This window comes from Meriones unguiculatus, chromosome 11 (assembly GCF_030254825.1).
Source record: "Meriones unguiculatus strain TT.TT164.6M chromosome 11, Bangor_MerUng_6.1, whole genome shotgun sequence".
Lineage (NCBI taxonomy): Eukaryota > Metazoa > Chordata > Mammalia > Rodentia > Muridae > Meriones > Meriones unguiculatus.
In genome coordinates, this window is record NC_083359.1 from 77242535 (window position 1) to 77264088 (window position 21554).

Here is a 21554-nt window from a genome sequence, read left to right on the forward strand (position 1 = left end):
ACATATTTTTTTAAGATTTACTTTTATTTATGTGTACATGTTTGTGTCTATGTGAATTTATGTCATGTCTGTGTGGGTACACAAGGAAGCAAGAAGAGGGCATTGGATCCCCTTAAGCTGGAGTCACAGGTAGTTGTGAGACACCTGACATGGATGCTAGCAACCAAACTTGAATCCTTTGATGGGTGGGAAACACTCTTAACCACTGATCCATTTCTCCAGCACTGCCCCTGCTCTGCCCCTTTAAAAATGATTCAATTAAAGTAATCAGGGCTACATGAAGGAGCAGGAATGAGTGGATTTTGTTGTTGTTGTTGATTTCTTTGGTTGGTTTTGAGTCAGGGTTTGATGTAGCCCAAGCTGGCTTCAAACTTACTGCGAAGCTGAGACTGACCTTGCACTTCCTATTCTCTTGCCCCCACTGGAATGGTAGTCCTATGCCATCATGTCCAGGTGCTGGGGAAGAACCCAGCACTTTGTGCATGGTAGGCAAGCATTCTAGCAGCTCATTTCCAGCTCCAGCCTACAACTGGGTTCCATTTTTTTGGATTGTCTAACCAATGACCAAACTAAGCTCATTCATTATTCTAATAAAGTGCAAATCCTGGGTTTCCTGTGTATGTGAGAAGGGGTATATGTGTACATATATGTGCAATTATATGTGCCTATGCACATATATGTGGAAGTCAGGAAAAGTCAAATGTCCTGCTCTATCCTCTCTGCCTATTCCTTTGAGATGGTCTCTGTCCTCACAGTTCTGGGGTTATAAGCAGACATGGATGCTTGCCCAGCTTTTTACATGGGTACTTAGATTCAAATTTAGGTTCTTATGCTTATGAAACAAGCACTCTTACCCAACACACCATCTTTCCAGCACCAAATTCTGGGTCTTCTATGTGCATACGAGGGCCTCAGAAAGACTCTACCCAGCAGGGTTTCAAAGCAGATGCTGAGACTCATAGCCACACTTTGGGCAGAGTGCAGGGAATCTTATGAAAGAAGGGGGAGATAGAAAGACCTGGAGGGAACAGGAGCTCCACAAGGATAGCAACAGAACCAAAATATCTGGGCCCAGGGCTCTTTTCTGAGACTGATACTCCAACCAAGGACCATGCATGGAGATAACCTAGAACCCCTGCACAGATGGAGCCCATGGCAGCTCAGTGTCCAAGTGGGTTCTGTAGTAATGGGAACAGGGACTGCCTCTGACATGAACTCAGTGGCTGGCTCTTTGATCACCTCTCCGTGAGGGGGGAGCAACCTTACCAGGCCACAGTGGAAGAGGTACAGTTGGGATACAAAGTGAATAAATTGTAATTAATATAAAGAAATTAAAATTAAAATAAAAAAAGAATTTTGCTTCTTCCACTCACTACTCACAGCTTTTCATTGTTTTTCAAGCCTTACTGAACTCCTTAAAACCTACATAACAATGCTTAATAAACATTTTCAAGGGGAGGGTTTTCTGTTTTATCTCCATTATATCTGCTTTAACTCTGGGTTTTCTTGTTTTGTTCTGTATTGATACTCGTTAGCTGGGTACAGACACTTCCTTTCCATGTGTGCTTTCATCTGAGGTTCTGTATGTGACCCTACATCTTTTTCTGAATCCATGCAAGTGACTAATTTTTTTCTCCTTAGATTAGATTGGTATGTATAGTACTTAGAATAGAAAAGAACAGCTTTTTCCTTCTGTGTGTTATCCTTGTATGGATTTAACTTTGAAGTTATGTACTAATGTCACAACGTAGTTGAAAACTGCATCCCTTTGTATTCTGGGATACAGTTTAACTGTATTCTTGAGCAAAGAGTTAAGCACTTGAGTTTTCCCTGTCTGAATGTCTATTAAGCTTTGAAAAATAGAATTTAAAAAAAGGGCCTTCATGATTATATTGGCAAGAAATTATAGTTTCTTAAAAGTTGCACATCATTTGTAGCTGGATTGCATTCTTCACTTTTAATCATTCCCATCAAAAATAAATATGTTAGACTTTAGTTTGTATTTATTACCTTTCTGCTCCATTCTCTGGCTTTCTAGCTCTTTCTTAGTTTTGGGTTTTATTATTAGCTCTTTGTCCCAGGCAGCCAAAGCTTGTTTTTCCATTTGTTGAATTTCTGCTTCTTCTGCGTCTAGACGTCGCTTCCATTCCAGGAGCTCCTCTGCATGTTGACGTCGTTGCATTAGTTTTTGTTCTCGCTTTGTCAGAAACCTATGGTCACACCATGAAGAACAGTGAGAAAACCTACCCATAGGCAGAGGTCATTTTGAAAACTCTGCCATTCATGCCTCACCAACAACCTGTGCAAAAAGCAGGGCATTCATACCATTCTCTCCATAACTTTGCAATGACAGAAGCACAATGAGCCAACTTTTTTTTTTGTAAATATGAGAAAATTAGTGTTTCCTTATAATAGGTTGTCAGGGTACTGAAGGAAGTGAAGCGAAAGTCAGTAGTAAATAAAAAAAAACAACTCTATGCATATTTGAACAAACTTTACTGACACTGTTATTCAGTAACTTACATACTCTTTCTTCTGGGCGACTTTTTTTCATGAGAAAGAATATGTAAGAAATTTACTCCAAAAGCTCAGGCCAGAAAACACACAAAACTCAAAACAATAAAAACCAAAAGGAACTATAAAAACAAGCCCCACGGTGCCCAAATACACAAGCAAACAAACAAACAAAAATGGTTATATCCTCTTTTGATTTTTATTTTCGAATTTGGGCTTTGTTTTTACCGAGGCAATGTAATGTCAAGTGATGCTCTTTCCTGTGTGTGGGACCCACAGAGCACCCTCCAGGCACCACCTGCGTATTATCCCCTGCCTGACCAAGCAGAGGGTGTACTAACTGACAGGAGTCTCTCAACTCAACCTCATCTCTCAAATTCAATCTTATCTTGGGCCTAAAGGGTTGAGAGAAATTGTTGATTTAGTGAAAAAATTTTGGTTAGTTGAAAGGCCACTAATTAACTGTCCACATATAGATGCTGTGACTAAAACAAGCTGGCCTACATTCATTACTGCTATCAGATTTTAATGACAGATAGCTAAAAAAAAAGAATTCACACATCCAATAAGTAATAAAAGGCCAAGAGGAACTGATGCTTCGTTCTGAAACAATCATCATGTCATTTAGTGTGGAAACACTAGGGGAAAGTCCATATGACATTTGACAAGACGCCTCCACGATGCTGTTAAACAAACAAAACAAGAAAAGGGAGGGGGGGAGCAAACACAACAAACAAAAAGAACAGAGCATGCTCTATCAAAGAGTGCACTGAAAAAGGTGCAAAGTTACCTGACCAACTGGTTGTAGATATACAGCTGGAATTTGGGATGAAGGTTGGGAAAACAGACACTGAGAGAGGCCCAGTGGTGAGACGTAAAGACAGAGAAGAAGTAGTGAACAGGAGAGCAGTGTCTACAAAATAAGGAGGAAGATTTTAAAACCAAGAGATCAAGAGGCAGGAAGAATGAGAAAGGGAAAGCAAAAGAGTCGAATGAAGGTCTTTTAATATGCGTCCTAAATATTGCATGCTACTCAGGAAAGCAAATCTTTATGCATGACACACACAAACCTTTATAAATTGCCAATGATTTCTGAAAAAAATGTGTCTTCTCAAACATTGCTTAGCCATCATCTACATTTTCAGGTAAGTTTACTTGTTTATGAAAATGTAATGAGAAGAACAGTGTGAGGCTAAATACATTTTCAAGAAGCTTTAACACTGGCCATGATCTCGTGTGTCAGAAACTCTACACATATATAATTTTGAGCAACTGATTTTTGTACCTGTACCTTGTTATGTATTTTTTTAAGCTAAAGTACTGCATCTGGTTTATTTAACCATCATTGGCCTATTTACCATCATTATCTAGCTTGAAAATAAAAATATAATTCAGTAATGCAATTTACAAAATATCTTAACTTTGACAACATGAACTATTAACAGAACTTATTACAGATATCTTGCTTTAAATCTAACATAGGGCCACTTAAATAACAATGCTGAAAATCAACACCAATTCTTTGAAATATCAGGATGTTCAATTAGAAATAAAAGTAAGCTAGTCTGAATTAATACTGTCAGCAAAGAATGTTATGAACAGTTCAATTGTAAGGCCAAAGATAAGAAAAGTCCATATATATTAGAGTTCTAAAGGCAGAGGAAGCTCACTTTTCTTCTTCTGTAGTAGTAAACAGATCTCACACATGGTAAAAGGAGAAATGTGCCCGGTGACAGCCGGAAAGGCTAACCCTCTTTGACAGAGCATGCTCCTGTTCACATGCGCACAATGGTGACTTGCAGATAAGGCAACATTTCATTATTGCCTTGGATGGGCAAGGCTTAATATCAGTATTTTCCAGAAGGGAGAAAATCTATGCATGAATCCAGCCATGGATTTTTTCTGAAAGCACATAACATTTTGTTTATACATGTCTTAGACAACATGTCTGTTCCTCCACAGATAGCATTTCATCACTCTATTTACACATACATACACACAGTCATTTACATCTGGATTGCCTTGATTTTCTGAACTGAACTTTAAGAAAATGCATTCCTGCAAATTTCAGAAAGACACTTCAGTGTCCCTTGTCATTTTTCATGAATGTATACTAAACTTATTTTAGTTATAATTATCAAAATATTATGCAAAATAAAATGTACTTTGAAAGTTTAAAATTTTTATTTATAACATTCAAACACCACCCACCCTTTTAAAAATAAAACTGCTAAATGTGTGCATGACCTAGCACAGAAAGTAAAATAGTATTGGAACACATAAAATAAGCTTTTTAAAAATGTATGGGTAATATTTTTTATCTAGTCTTTTACAGAAAACATATTTTCTCTATCAGAATAAGAACTAACATTTGCTTGTCATTTATAAAGATAAAACATAGTCAAACCTCTACATTAAAAATGAAGAACAAGAAAAATGGCTAATCTAAAATGAATTGTTTAAAAAAAGAGTATAAGAAATTAGACATTTGAAACATCTTCCCAGAAACACATTTCCTTATTTAATATTATTATATATTATATATATTATATAACTAGAAGTGCCCATTAAAACCTGAAAAAAACCTTAAGATAAAAGGGCCAAGTACTTCCCAGTAGAGCTAATAATCCTTCAGGATTCTAAATAGGTAACCATATGGGAATGACAGACACACACATGCTTTGAGTTTAAGGTCAGCTTCGGTTACAGAATGAGATCTTTTTCAAAAGGGGTCAAGAAACTTCATACATTAGAAATATAAATTTTACCAAGGGCATTATTATTGGTGAAACATTTAAGACAAAACCCTTTCACTGTAGCCCAAAGCAGTGTCACCACTTGAGAAAATGTCATAAAAATCAATCCAGTAAGTTGACAGTAACCAGTACAGGAGGCAAAGGCAGGCCAATCTCCTTGAGTTCGGGGCCAGCCTGGTCTACAAATCAAGTCCAGAACAGCCAAGGTTCTGTGACACAAGGAAACCCTATTTCAAAAAAGAAACCAACCAACCACAACAAAAACCCTAACAAACAAACAAAAGTTTCCCCAAGGAACTGGAGAGATGTAACAGTGGTTAAGAGAGCTTCTTGTTCTTGCACAGAACCAAGTTTGGTTCTCTGAACTCACCGAGCACCCTGGAACTATCTGTAATTCCAACTTCAGGCTCTCTGATACCCTCTTCTGGCCTCAAAAGGCACCAAGCAAGGGTATGGTGCACGTACAGGCAAAACACTCAGGCATATAAAATAATGTCTTTAAAAAAATTAAATGTAAATTTTGCTGGGAAGGATGACTACTCTTGGGTGTGTATCTGCGCAATAGGGCTGTCTGTCATCTGCACAAGTAACAGGACTTAGACATAAAGCAGCTGTGTAAAGCTGTAGTGCCTGACTGAAGCTCAAGCTGTGCTTACTCAGAGCTCCTAACTCTAAAACTTTTGGTAAGATAAATGGCATTTAAAAGTTTTTTTGTTTTTTTTTTTTTTTAACAATACTTTCTTTCAGAGGTCAAAACACTGGTGGATGGATGTAACGTTTCTTTTTTTTTTTTCCTATTTTTTTCTTTATTAATTACACTTTATTCACTTTGTATTCCCCCTGTGGTTCTCTCCCTCCTCCCGTCCCAATCGCTCCCTTCCTCCGCCCTCTGCGTAATGTTTCTTAAGAGACCACTAATGTTAAAAATACTCCAGTCCATCCTCAAATTTCATGTATCATCCAAACTTTTTTTGCTACTACCTGACCCTATCCCTACTCCCAATAAAACTATATTACTTAAAACATTTTAAAAGCCACTGAATGCTTCAAGGACTATGCTCCTTCACAAATTTCTCAAAAGTCTGCTGCAGCAGTTGACAAGGAAAGATAACAGTAACACAGATATCACAGGTGATTAATATTTTGAAGTCCAATAAAAATACTTAAAAATTTGGGGGGCAAAGTAGTAAGTCCAATCTTAAATTTGTTACTGGGGGTTTAAACTGTTAATCTAATCTAAACTTACTACGATAGACACAGACTAGCATCTACTCTACAAGTGTGAGTTAAATTATTAGAATTATTTTTCATGTTTAGAAAATGGCAACGGAATCCTTTACTGACATGAGTACAGGATCAACGAAGAAATTGCACCTGAAACTGTCTTCCTTCCAGCATGCACCATTCAAAGGAATTTGGAAGAAGATATAGAATGGGAGAAGAGTGGTTGTGCTGGTTAGTTTCTTGTCACCTTGACACAACTTAAGTCTGAGAAAAGAGACCCTCAAGAAAATGCCTCCAGTAGGGCACAGTGGCACGTGCCTTTAATGCCAGCACTCAGGAAGGCAGAGGCAGGCAGATCTCTGTGAGTTCTAGGCCAGCTTGGTGTACGAAATGAGTCCAGGACAGGCAAGGCTACACAGAGAAACCCTGCCTTGAAAAACAAACAAACAAACAACAGAAACAAACAAAACAAAAGGAAATGCCTCCATTAGACTGGTGGGCAAATCCATGGGACATCTTCACTGATGACTGAAGAAGGAGGGCCCAGCCCACTGTGTGTGCATGACACCAGCAGGTAGTGTTCCCGGGCTGTGTAAAAAGGCAAGGTGAAGGAGCCATGGAGAGCAAGCAGTGCTCCTCCATGGCACTCCTCCTCCATAGTGCCTGCCTCCAGGTTCCTGCCTGAAGATCCTGTGCTGGCTTTCCTTTACGATGATGGACTATAGCTGTAAGATGAAGTAAACACTTTTCTGCTCATGTTGCTATTGGTCATGGAAGTTATCACAGCAACAGAATGAAAACTAGGATGGTAATAAAAAATTACGAAAAATTATTTTAACTTTGAAATGAAAAAATTCCCAGAACAGTGCAGCATATTTTCATGCATTAACAGAAAATTATTAATTAGGAAAGAACTCTTATGGTTTGACTGTGAAATGTCCACATACATGTGTTTTCAATGTCTGGCTCCTAGCTTGTAGTGCTCTTCGGAAGGCTACAGAGGCTTCAGGAAGCAGGGCCCGCCTGGAGGAAGATGGTTATAACCTCTGCCATTGATTCACCTTTGCTTCCTTTCCGCCTCTGTGTAAACAGCTGCCTCACATTCCTGCCACCCCCGACAAGGGTACCTGCCTGCCTATGATAATGAACTAAAGTTGCTGAAACCATGAACCCAAACAAACCTTTCTTCCTTTAAGCTGTTTATATTAGGTATTTTGTCACTGCAATGAAAAAAGTAATTTAGGAAGCATAAAAAATTCTTGTAAAAATTCTCCCCAGTGTTATAGATCAAATACAGGGCCTTGCTAGCACTTCATAAACATCTACCACTGAGTTATAACTCTGTCTATATTTGAGACAGGGCCTTTTTATAGCCCTGGCTGGTTATGAACTTTTGATCCTTTTGGCACCATCTGCCAAGTGGTGCGATAACAGGCATGCAAAACCATAACCAGTTTAGTAAGTTTGTATTTGGAGAAACCTTTACGTTCATCCCACGAGTAATCATGAGATGCTTACACATATGCAATATTCAAATGCTCAGTTTTCACTACCTTTGTCTCTATGTGTAAGGGTGGTGGTATTATGTGCAAAGGCCAGAAGAGGATGACAGTGTCTGGCTCTGTCACTGTCTGCCTTAATTCCTTGAGACAGAGTAACTCATTGAATCTGGAACCAGGCTATCAGTCAGTAAGCCCCAGCAATTCTCCTGTCTATATTTCTCACAGCACTAGAGCTACAAGCACGTGAATGACCTTTTTATGTGGGCTCTGGGGATCTGAACTCAGGTCCTCAAGCTTACATAACAAGCACTCTTACCTACAGAGTCATTTACCTAGTCCTTCACTCTATCTTTAATTTTAAAATTTTGTTTTAAGCAGGGAAAACTAAGGGAACATAGGAAGAGAAAGAAGTCCTTTATTCATGCTGAAAACTTGAGAAAAATCTCACCAACAGGGTTATGAAGTATATTTACAGTAAAAACACACTTTGACCTCTTTGTGATCTATTACGTAAAAAAAAAAAAAAAATATCTGACTTTTTGACCTTTGTTTTTATTTAACAGCATACAAACATCTTAATGTTCCTCATAAGTAATCACCTCATTTCATCTACTAAAAAAAAAAAAAAATTCTTGAAATAAAAGTTGTGTATCTAGTTGGGCCTGGTGGCATTTGCCCTTAGTGCCAGCACTCAGGAGGTAGAGGCAGGTGGATCTCTGTGAGCTGCAGGCCATCTAGTATTCACAGCAAGTTCAAGGACAGCCAGAGCCACATAGTGAGACCCTGTCTCCAAAACAAAACTCAAATAATAAAAATATTCATAGCTAACCGTTTGAACCTTTAGAACAATTTAATGTTAAAGCCACCAAAATCATTATATAGTTATTCTGAGACCCTGAAATTTACATACATGTGATTATGATTCTTTTAGGAAGCCCCACCCACCCTTGCCTTGAGTATATATATAACTTAAGCCAAAAAGTCCATCTTTGTCTCTTTCTTTTACTCTCTTACCCACACTTAAATATTCATTAAAACTTTTTCATAAGTTCTAGCTTTGCTTCCTCAAAGAACTTATGTTTCTTTATTGATTTGAGATTTACTGGGCCAGTGTGGTGGTGAGAATAGGTGTGGCCCAAGAGACTCACGTGTTTGAGGCTTGGCCCATATGGGGTTGGCACTGTTAAGAGGTGTGTCCTTGTTGGAGGAAGTGTGTCACTGTGAGGGTGGGCTCTGAGGTCCTTATATACTCAGGCTTCGCCCAATGTGACACACGGTGTCCTACTCTCATCTTCAGATCAAGATGTAGAACTCTCAGCTACTTCCCCAGTACCATGTCTGCCTGGATACTGCCATGCTGATAATGGACTAGACCTCTGAACTGAACACAAGCAAATATTTTCCTTTATAAGAACTGCCACGGCCACGGCATTGGTTCACAGTAACACAATCCGAACCAAGACAGCCAGACTGGCTTGGATTTGCTGTGCCCCTAGACTGACCTTGAAAGTTTTTCTTTGTTGCTTCACCCTTAGTACTGGGATTACATATATGCAATACCCATCTCTGGCTATTTTTAATACAATCTCATAATTTAAATAGTTCAAAATTATGAACTGGCATTCTTGTAATATGGGAAGCAAGGGCTCGCTCCACTAGAACTGTTTCACTATTCCATAACTAGAGGATAGACTTATGTCATATACATCAAAATGACAAGTGTCATTCTACCTGGAGTTCAAAGTATTAACTTAAAATGGCACTCAACAAAAATCTGTTTTACTTCCCATACTTAGTGTGTTTCAGGAAAGTTAGATATGGGATAGACATTTACAGGAGCAAATGTATATTATAAGTTATAAGGAGCTACTTTATAACTGTACTTAATTAAATTAGCATTTTAGGAGTAACTATCATATAAATACACCTTGTATGCTCAGAGCTTATGTGCAACTGGACTCTACATCTAAATATGAGTTTTGTTGCTAAGTGTGGTGGGGTACACTTGCTATCCCATTCAGTACTTGTGAGAGCAGGCAGGAGGGTCAGGACAAGTGGCCAGTCTGTTCTGCACAGTCAGCTCCAGGCCAAGTTAAACTGCAAAGCAAGATCCGTGCCTTGGAGTGCAGGAGCTTCCCAAGACTATCCCCATCTCTGAATTATTCAGAAGACTGTAACATCCTGTTTGATCTTTGTACCTGTTTTCTAAGTGTGCTTAGCACTTTGGGTTTCCCCAGCACCTGGGCTTCCTCACTCTTTCTCTAAAGCCCCTCAGCCCTGTGTGTCTGAACCGCATGCCAGCTTCAGTGCGCGTCCCGTTACCCTTCTCTTCTCTAGCCTCCAGGTGCTGTCAGGATTTACCTCTTGCTTGTTCTGGAAGCTGTTTTTATTCTAATAAATTGTTCCTGAGCTTCAAAAAGAGAGCTAAACAGGCGGGGAAGGCTGTGAAATGGCTCCTTGGGAATAGGTGCTTGCTGCCAAGTCTGATGACCTGAGTTTGAAAGGAGAGAGCCCACTCCTACAGACTGTCCTCCAGCTGCTACACATATGCCATGGCTCACTGTCCCCCCAACCCTCACTCCCTGACACACATAAAAGAAAGTGTTTTAAAGGTCTTTAAAATGTTTTAGAGCAGGCTGGTTTGCTCCATGGATGAAATGCTTGCCATATAAGTGTGAGGACTGGAGTTTGCATGTCCAGATCCTTATGAAAGCTGAAATTGGTATCTCATGTGTCTGTAGTCCCAGCATGACCACAATAACATATGAGATGGGGACAAAGGAAACCAAGAAAACATCTGGGTCACCTGCTCTTGCACATGCAGCGGCTCTCAAGAGACTGATCTCAAACAAGATGGAAGGTGATCACCCTTTGATCCTATACATGCTTGTACTCTCATGAACATGAACAAACAGAGATTTTAAAAATATGTTTCAGGGAGCTGGGTGTGGTAATACATGCCTTTAATCTTAGCACTTGGGAGGCGGAGGCAGATGAATCTCTTATGAGTTCAAAGATAGCCTGGTCTATATAGCAAGTTCCAGGCAAGCAAGATGACACATCACAAAATAAAATGAAAGAAAGGAAAAAAAAAATGTTAGAAAAAAAATGCTTAAAAAAAAAAAAAAGCCCAACACTTTAGAGCTAGGGAGATAGCATAGTAAAGGATTTATGCATGAGCAGGAAGGCCTGAGTTTGTATTCTCAGCACTCACATAAAACGAGGAATGGCGGCATGTATCTGCAACCCAGTGTTGGAGGTGTGGAGACAGGTGAATCCTGAGGACTTGCTGGCCAGTCCATTTAGCTCAAACAGGGGAATTGACAGTTTAGTATTAAAAAAAAAAAAATAGTGACATGTGGGCAGGCCTCCTCCCACACATGCATGCACACACTTTAGTAGAATGTAAAGATAACAAAACACCAGCACGGTGACTCACATCTGTAATCCTAGCACTCTGGAGACTGAGTCAGGAAGATTGCCACAAGTTTCAGGCTAATCAGGGTTATAAATGAGTGCTAGGTCAGCCTGGGCTATGGAGTGAGGCCCTACCTCAAAACAAACAAAGACAAGTCATTCCATAACCCATGAGAATCTTGACCTCTCTGGTTTCAGCTGAAGAGCTCATACTCACTCACAAAGCTAAACTTGTGCTTATTTGACTAAGTCTGAGCTATGTCACGGAGCCGATGGTGAGATACCAGGATACATCACTCTTTCCCAAATCAGTACATGGAACCTTTCTTTAATAAAAGAAAGGAGAAAATATTATCATGAATATACATGTGGCTACTCCTTTGGTATTTTTAAAATAAAAATAAACCTGATTGTTTAAAATGAGAAAATTGTTCTATAAATAAGATGCATTGTAAATTGACTGTTAGGTAATCTAGTAATTCTGCTAAAATATTTTCTTCTCTCAATCTAATCTGATGAAGTATGTCAATGTGATTAAATAGGAAACACACACAAAAAAATGAATTTACTTTTCATCCATGCGGCTTCTCATATTCTTTAGTTTCTGCATGATGCTGCTGGTTTCACTGCTGGAAATAGATATTGGGGAAGGACTGCGGGTCTCCAAACCAGCCGGATCAGGACTAGCTGCCTTATTATCCTTTGTATCATCATCACTATGAGAGCCCTGCAAACAACACAGAGCAAAATAGCACTGGCTTGAGAGAATCTTAAGGAGATCTTAAACACAGTCAACTTAAGTTTAAACTTAAAACATTTGCTATAATAGCTAAAATCAATATATTAATTATTTATAAAACAGAAATTGTGAATTCAAGGCCAGCTTGGTATACATTGTGAGACTCTGACTCAAAAAAGATGCAAATTTAATGTTAGGAGTATTTTACTACAAAAAGGAACAGGGAGAAAAAAGAAAGATACAAATATTATATATAAGAGATTATTGGTTTTTTTAATATGGAAATGCAAAGAACTTGGAAATTTTCTGCCAATATAATCAAGCAAGCAAATGTTCTCCTTGAATTTTAAAAGTTAAAACCCTTGAAAGGAATACAAAGGCTGGGGTGCAGCACAGAGGGACAGTGCTTGCTTAGCAAGTGTGAGGTCTAAGGTTTAACCCCCAGCACTGCTTTAAATAACAATAAAATGAAATATGATGGGTCCTACAACTCCATAAAACGTGAACATGCAAAAAGAATAAAGATAGAAACTTTCAATATACCAGAAAAGTACATTTTAAAAATGTCTTATGGAAAACAGTATGTCCATGGATTTTACAAGGTTTACAGGGAGAACATGGAGGAACTACTGGCTCCAACAACCAGCACAGCACCTCTGAAGAGCAAGAAGAACTCTTGAGGCCAGGTGTGGTACTGTCTACATTCTCAACACTGGGGAGGCCGAGGCGCAGCTGCCAGCCTTTCATGGCTGACCTGGGCTACAAAGCAGGTTGCAAGCCAGCCAGGGCTCCATAGCAAGATCTTGCTTTTAAAAATAATAAAATGAAACAACAAACAAAAAAATCTGCAGACAACACAGTGAAATTTTAATTGCTTAATACATTTCCCCACAAATAGTAATTTATACTCATTACAAGAAGATAGGTACAGATCATCTTGACCATTTACATTTCATGAAATTACAAAACCGATCCCTTCTCTTTTCCTTCCCCCTCTTGAACAAATAAGTCCTAAAGCCATTAGAAAGAGCAACGTGTTTCCAACTATGTGAGGGTACAGGTAGACCAGGGGCAAGAGTGGGGTCTAGCAGCAGAGTAGAATAAAAAGCATATCTAATTCCAGAGCACAGCCTACATGGAGGGTCAGAGTAAATGGGGCAACAAGAAAGTTCATGCAGAAGTACGTGGTGAGCACCAAGTCATGAGCACACACATGGTGAGCGGTAAGGATGGCCTTTCCACAGAGAACTTCCTGGCAAAGCTGTCATAGTCCAAAAGGAAAGACGATATAGGGAAAGAGAAAATGAACAGGTATGGTGGCCTGAATGAGAATGGCCTCCCATATGCTCACGTTTGAATAGTTAGTTTCCAGGTAGTGGAACTGTTTGGAAAAAATTAGGAGGTGTGGCCTTGCTGGAGAAGGTGTGTCACAAGGAGATTGGAGATTTCAAAATTGTTGTACCATTCCCAGTACGTTTTCTGCCTCCTGCTTACGGATCAAAATGTGAACTCTCAGCTGTTCCAGCCATCATGCCTGCTACTTGCTGCTGTGACACTGCCATGATGGACTCTTAACCTTCTGACACTGACAGCTCAATTAAGTGCTTTTTTAAAATAAGTGTCTTTGGTAGTGGTGCTTTGTCACAGCAACAGAAAAGTAACTAATCCATTAAGACAGTAAAGTCTAGTATAAATTAATCAAGTGGTTGAGGCACAGTGATCAATACTGGGATTAATCAAAACCAAGGTCTACCTGTTGATGGCAACAAGAATACAGTTTTACTTACAGGACACTCCTACCACACATACACAACCTGAATCTAATGTCAAGGGAACACCATACAAAACCCATTAGGGAAAGTTCAAAGACACAAAAACTGAACGTCACTAGTGATTTTTAGTTGATTTGCTATAAAGAACACCATTTTGACAAGTGGAGAAACTGAAGACTTGAGGTTAACAAGTAATAATATATTACTAGTGTTAATTTATTGACTACTTATTGTCAAGCAACTCAGAAAAACATGTTTATGATATGTTTAAATTTTTTCTGTCAAGTTGAGAATAGTTTAAAAGTCAAAACAGAGAATATGAGGGGTTTAAAATTTTACACTGTTACAAAATCCTGAATTTTCCAATACAGTACTGACACTTCACAGCACCTTAGAATAGATTCAAATTTTATTCTTGCCTAAATACGTCCTTTGAATCTTGTGTTATTATAAAATTAAATCTGGATAGCTGAGAGGAATACCATATAATGAGAAAGAGAGTCTCTCTTTTTAATTTTGAGGAGTAATTGATATGCAAACTAAGGATTCTGGCCTGCTTTAGTTCATTAGAGAAAAGAATTTAAAGCTAACAAATGAACCGTGTGTTCCTTCCAAAATGAGCACATTCCACAAGAAGGTATTCTCCCACTGTATGCAAAAGCAGGCACATAAGACTTTATCCTAGCCATTATTACACCACGCTGAAGAAACAGCTATCATTTCAGAATACAAAGTGAGCTAAGGTTAGCAAGCAACATCCTCAAAAACCAATAAAATGTTCATTTAAATTACCAATTTATTCTCCCCCGCAGACTTCAATTTCTCCTGCAGTTTTATAGTAGTCTGCCGGATTCTTTCTATCTCTTCCTGCTGCTTAAGAATCAGTTGTCTTTCCTTCCGAGCTGCCTTATTGGCTTCTTGAAGACGTTTTATTTCTGCCTAACATTTAAAGAGTTAGGAAAAGGGATTGAGATTTGCAGAAGACAAGTTCAAAGAAGCATAGAGAAAAGAATCAAGTTATCACACAGATCACGGACATAATGTACTTCAAGATAATGATGCCAAAACATTTTGAATTAATGAGGGAGGGAAAATGTTATGAATAAAACCATCATTCAAAATAATTGATGATCTCCTAGCTTTAGTAACTATAGTTAAACATGCTGGCAAATCATAGTCCCTTCTAAACTTACCACACCTTTCACATTTTCCCACAATGTTACTGTATCTTTACACTTACCTGCTTAAACCAGTCAGTGTAACCACTATTGTGCTGTTAAATTCTTACATTCTAACACTTCTCACTTTTGTAAAGAATACTTAAACCCTATCCCTGCTTCATGTTATGAATCAGCTGTCTGTAAGAGATCCCCAATGATAATGAATCAGTCTATGGTCCTTAACACAGTTTAAAAAATTTCAGCCTGGTTATGCTGGTATATCCCTGTAATCCTAGCACTTAGGATGCCAAGGCAGGAAGAATATGAATCTGAAGCCAGCTGGGGCTACATGGTAAATCCCAGGCCAGCACAGGCTACAAAGACTGTCTCAAAAACAAACAACAAAAAGACACCATCTTTCAAAAAGAGTACTTTCACTTAGAATCCACTAGAAACATGTAAGTCTACATTGCATCCATCATTCTTCACACAGTGTTGCCTCTTCAGAATTAAATTGCTAAGGCCCTTCTGAGTCCACTAAGGCAATAAAACTAGTCAATATGTAATTAATGTGCAAAAATTTACTCAGGAAAACAATGACTATTAACCCACATCTACTTTTCTACAAATATCTTAATTTGCATTTTGAAGGACTACTTTATTCTCTGTAGTACATGAAGGCAGATTTGACTGCCTGTTAAGTTAGCAATACAACAGTTTTAGAATAGGAGAAATAGATGACAATGGCAAGAAATGCCTAGAATTATTGTACCACAAGAATAAACAGTAGTATCAACTAAATCTAACTGACAATGATAATAACAAAACGTGATTAGGTAAAATAGCACATTCAACAAACTTCCTTTGTGACAAACTGTATCACATATGAGCTATTTCCAACACACCTTTTCTTGCTGCAGTCTTAAAAGCAAACCTCGCTGTTTCTTCCGGAGCGGGGGCATCTTGTCATCCTCCCCTTTGTCTCGGAGATGTCTGCAAGGAATATTCTTTCATTGATGCAAATGTTAAATTTATAATCTAAAAACTTTTAAAAAATCTAAAGCCTAAAAGCTAATTTAATATCTTCCTATGTGGAAAGCAATTACTGCAAGTACCAATTCAAGTTACAGTGTCTTACTGAGTATATAATACATGCAGGCACTAGACTCCATCCTCTAAGGACAGCAATACTTTGGGCAACATACAGCACTTGAAAGAAATTAAGTGTAAAATGAGCTGGATGAAGTGATCTAAGAGAAATGAAAATATTCACCACTAGGAAAATCATCCTGTAAGTAACACAAACCAAAGATTACTACCACTATGTTTAGCTTGAGAACTATGTTGAAAAACTCACATCAGATGAGAATGGCTGGGAGAGTAGCTCACAGCTGGCACAAGTATTGAGCATTCATCAAACCTGGGTTTGATTTCCCAATGTCAAAACCAAACAAAAGACATGAGGCATTGCTTTTTCAAAGGAAACTGAATAGTAAAAACTATACTTATTAAAAGAACTTGCTTTTTTTGGTGTTCTAGCCAGGCTAATTCAGCCTTTGTCTTCTCCTTTAAGGCCTTTTCTCGAAGACGCAGAAGTGAGGACTGGTGAGCTGCACGCATTTCCTCTTCTTTCATGTACTGTCGCACCATCTCCATAGTGAATTTAGAAAAGCTGTCCTGGCCTCCCGAGAATGGCATGCTCAGTTCCTAAAGTACAGAATTTATTTGAAACTTAACATCTTCTAAATCTTTTGGTATTTAACCTCATTCAAAAGTTATTCATTTGTAAAAAAATAAATTAATTAATTAAAAAAGATAGGGGTGGGAGCACATGTCTATAATTCCAAAGACTGAGATATGAGGATTACATGAACGCATGAGTTGGAGACCAGCCTGAACATAGTGAAATTTCAACGCAGAAAGAAATTAAAAAAAAAAAAGAATAAAAAGAAAAAGAAAACAACCATTTTATAAAACTATCTATAATTAAGAAAATATTCATCAAAAAGCCAAAAAAAAAAAATGTCAATGAACAATTACTGCAAGCCATGCATTGTCCTATGGAAACACAGCAGGGTAAAGATTTGTCCCTATTTTCCACGAAGCATACAATTTGGAAAAAAGAATGTATCTTTTAAATGGATGAAGTGAAAAAGCTATAATTAATACTGGCTGAGATCCTTAAGGTCTTATAGCTAATAAGTTTATAATTTATTTCATTTGAAAAACCAAACCAGATTTTATATGTACAATATAAATCTGACCTCTTAGAAAATAGTTGATAGTTGCTAACTATATAACTGGTATTTATATAAAATATATTCTCATACCTTTGAAAAACTATAACTGCAAAATTTTACCTCCTAAACAAAAACATACCTTGGTAGAGGACAGTGCGGTCTTGTCCGGGGAAGCATCTTCATCTGAGTCGTCATGGTGGCCTCTTTTCTTTTCCATGTTAAATCTGCGATGACTCTCAGAAGGCAGTAAAGATCGAAATGACTTTTCTTCTATTTCGTCTTCTGTCATAGATTCATCAAATTTCAGAGAATATTCTGTTGCAATAGAAGTTGAGTCTAATAGAAGAGAGAGAACTATCATAATTCTTTTGTGGGGAAGAAATAATGTAACACAGGAATCCACATAACCCAGGCTAGCCTTTAACCCCTTATCTCCCACCTCTACCTCCCAAGTGCTGAAATCATAGGTGTGTGCCACCTGCCATCACATCTAGTTTATGTTATGTGGGGCTGAGGATCAAACCCAGGTTTGCTAGGCAACCATGGTTCCAACTGAGCTACATCCCCAGCACCATACCTATCTGTATAATTCTTTTCAGTAAGCGTTTAAATAGAAACCCCTTTCTTTGCCTTTTACTGAGACAATTCTATATAAATTTTCAGAACTGTACCTAATAATTAAGAGGAAAAAGTCAATGATTTTACAAACAAGAAAAAAACTCTATAAAACACCTAGAAATGCTAGAAAAAGAAATATATTAAAAGACTGATAATATTTAAAGAGAAATTACAGATCAGTTAGGAAAACACTATTATATAACATTTCTGACCAGATGTTTCACAAATGACAAGAAAAAAAGTTCATAAAAGTTTAACATTATTGGCAAAGAATTGAGTTAAGTTATTCTACTGTTGGGCTAAAAAAATGTTTTCCAAGCAAAGAGACCCAAGAAACAAGTAGTAGTAGTTATTCTAATATCTAATTAAATAGACTTTCAAGCAAAAGTAACTTTCAAAAGAGTTGGGGAAGAGCACTTTATACTCATCAAAGGAAAAGGCCAGCAAGATGACGTCTCAATTCTGAACATCTATGCCCCAAACATAAGGGCACCCACATTTGTAAAAGAAACATTAGTAAAGTTTAAAATCACACATTGAATCCCACACATTAATAGTGGGAGACTTAAACACCCCACTCTCATCAATGGACAGGTCAATGAGACAAACTAAACAGAGAAATAATGAAACTGACTTTATGAATCAAATGGACCTAATGTGTATATATTCACAGAACATTTCATCCATACACATACACACACAAAAAATACACCTTTTTCTCAGCACCACATGGAACCTTCTCCAAAACTGGCCATATACTTGGTCACAAAGCAAGCCTCAACAGATACAAGAAGACTGAATAACTCCCTGAATCTTATCAGAGCAGCACGGATTAAAGCTGGAACTCAACAACAACAGAAAGCCTACAAATTCATGGAAACTGAACAACTCCCTACTCAATGACCACCAATGGTCAGGAAAGAAATAGACACAATGAAAGCAGTGCTAAGAAGGAAGTTCACAGCATTAAGTGTCTTCATAAAGAAAGCATTGAGATCATACAGTAGCAACTGACAGCATATTTTTAAAAAGGCATAGATAGAAGAGCGAAGAACAGATTGATAGTTAAAGTACAAAGGGTGGATGCACAACTTCTAGGATAAAGGAACAGTTATGTATGGTGCTTGTGTTTTCTATATGGTGCTGTACGTTTCTCAAAATGCTGGGACTGTGTATCATAAAGAAAATGTTAGTGTATGTGAACTAAACATACACATATGAAACATACCCATCAGAGTTTGGGGGATCCCCAGATGCATGCCAGCTTGTGACTAATGCATCTAATTGTGTTACATATAAAATAACAAAAAGAAGCAAACCCAACAAAGAGCAGCACATAGCAGAAAACAATCAAATGCAGGGCTGAAATCAGTAACTTAGAAACAAATAGAACAATACAAAGAATCAACAAAACTAAAAGCTGGTTCTTTGAGAAAATCAACAAGATAGCAAAGCTAATACCAATACTCCTCAAACTATTCCACTAAATAGAAACTGAAGGCATATTGCCAAATTCAATCTATGAAGCTACAGTCACTTGATACCTAAACCACACAAAGATTCAACCAAGAAAAAAAATTTCTGACCAATCTTCCTTATGAACATTGATACAAAGATACACAATAAGATATTCGGGAATGGAACCCCAAAACACATCAAAACATCATTCACCATGATCAAATAGGCTTAATCCCAGGGGTGCAGGGATGGTTAAACATATGAAAATCCATCCATGTTAGCCACCATATAAACAGACTGAAAAGAAAAAAACCACATGGTCATTAGATGCTGGATCACTACAAAACCCTTCTATAGTAACTGCTCGAGCTTTCATTCTCTCCAGTGATGAATTGCAAGCCAGCGCTCTATATCCTTACCAGCAACTTGACACTGTCCGTTTTGGGACTTTAACAATTCTAACAGGCATAGCGTATTATCTTGGCATAATCTTATTTACTTATTTGTCTGTTAACTTCTTTAGAAATCAGGTATTACAATACTGCCCAGAAAGGTCTCAGAAAGCCTAACTTTATGTGCTCCTTCAGCCTTAGCCTTCCAGGTCTGTTACCCATACCTGGCTCTTTCATTGCAGACTTTGGTTTACATATCTTTTATGACTTATAAAATATTATCATCACCATCTGTATATTTTCTTTAATAAGGTACCTTATTTAGGTATTTTGTATGTTGTTTTATTTATTTTTTTAAAACAGTTTTTCAAGGTCATTGTGAGCTGGGATGTAAGGAATTGAACCTGAGTCCTCTGGAAAAGCAGACAGTGCTCTTAACTACTGAGCCATCTCTCCAGCTCCTTTTATGTTTTTTTTCCCCTTTGTCTTCTTTTTTAATTTTTTATTATTAATTACACGTTATTCACTTTGTGTCCCCCCCATACGCCCCTCCTTCCCCTTCTTCACGCATGCCCCTCCCCAAGTCCACTGATAGGGGAGGGCCTCTTCTCCTTCCTTCTGATCCTAGTCTATCAGATCTCATCAGGAGTGGCTGCATTGTCATCTTGTGTGTCCTGGTAAGGCTGCTCCCCCCTCAGGGAGAGGTGATCAAAGAGCAGGCCAATCAGATTATGTCAGAGGCAGTCCCTCTTCCCATTACTATGGAACCCACTTGGACACTGAACTGTCATGTGCTACACCTGTGCAGGGGTTCTAGGTTATTTCCATGAATAGTCCTTGGTTGGAGTATGAGTCTCTGGGAAGTTTCCTGTGTTCAAATTTTCTGGTTCTGTTGCTCTCCTTGTGCGGTTCCTGTCCTCTCCAGCTCTTACTGTTTCCCACTTCTTATGTTTTTAAGTTATGCTACTCATTTACTTCTTTATATATTCTGGATATAAATCCTTCACTACAAATATGATTTCAATATATTTTCTCCCATCTGTGCCTTGTGCTTCTTTTATCAGTATCTTTCACAGAGCAAAGGTTATTAAATGTTATTAATTACACCTCATTTATTCCCCCCTCCCAGGAGCCATTTTTATGAGATATTAAGAAGTTATTAACAAGCTAAAGGTCAATGTTTTGTCTATGATTCTTCTACATGTAAGTCTCAAACAGTTTTTATTTTTGGATTTGGCTGCCTTGCCTTTTTGGACTATTTACTCTATTTCCCAATTGTCTGAGAAAGCACCAGATTAATTTCCAAAGTGGTTGTACAAGTTTACATTTCCACCAACAATGGAGGAGGGTTCCCCTTTCTCCACATCCTCTCCAGCATGTATTGTCACTTAAGTTTTTGATCTTAGTCATTCTGATGGGTGTAAGGTGAAATCTCAGGGTGGTTTTGATTTGCATTTCCCTGATAACTCAAGGTGTTGAGCATTTCTTTAGGTGTTTCTCTGCCATTCGATATTCCTCTATTGAGAATTCTCTGTCTAGCTCTGTACCCCATTTTTTAATTGGATTACTTGAATTGTTGTTTTTTTAACTTCTTGTGCTCTTTATACATTTTGGATATTAGCTCTCTGTTAGGTATAGGGTTGGTGAAGATCCTTTCCCAGTCTGTGGGCTGTCGTTTTGTTCTGATGACAGTGTCCTTTGCTTTACAGAAGCTTTTCAGTTTCATGAGGTCCCATTTATTGATTGTTGATTTTAGAGCCTA

The 21554-nt window shown here is 38.0% G+C and overlaps 1 protein-coding gene across 7 annotated transcripts in view; it reads right to left on the reverse strand.

Annotated features, from left to right (window-relative positions):
• The window catches only part of Cep350 (centrosomal protein 350), a 137446-nt gene that overhangs the window by 41597 nt on the left and 74295 nt on the right, over nt 1-21554 (reverse strand). For 4 of the 7 annotated variants that reach the window (XM_060364485.1, XM_060364484.1, XM_060364483.1 and 1 more), the window contains exons 23-29: nt 17464-17660; nt 16607-16791; nt 15990-16077; nt 14717-14863; nt 11983-12140; nt 3305-3427; nt 2011-2210 (exon numbers count right to left, since the gene is read on the reverse strand). In XM_060364485.1, the coding sequence (XP_060220468.1) occupies nt 2011-2210; nt 3305-3427; nt 11983-12140; nt 14717-14863; nt 15990-16077; nt 16607-16791; nt 17464-17660 (1098 nt within the window). The remainder of the gene's footprint in view (nt 1-2010; nt 2211-3304; nt 3428-11982; nt 12141-14716; nt 14864-15989; nt 16078-16606; nt 16792-17463; nt 17661-21554) is intronic. The other 3 variants (XM_021660491.2, XM_021660498.2, XM_021660484.2) reach the window with 1 other exon arrangement.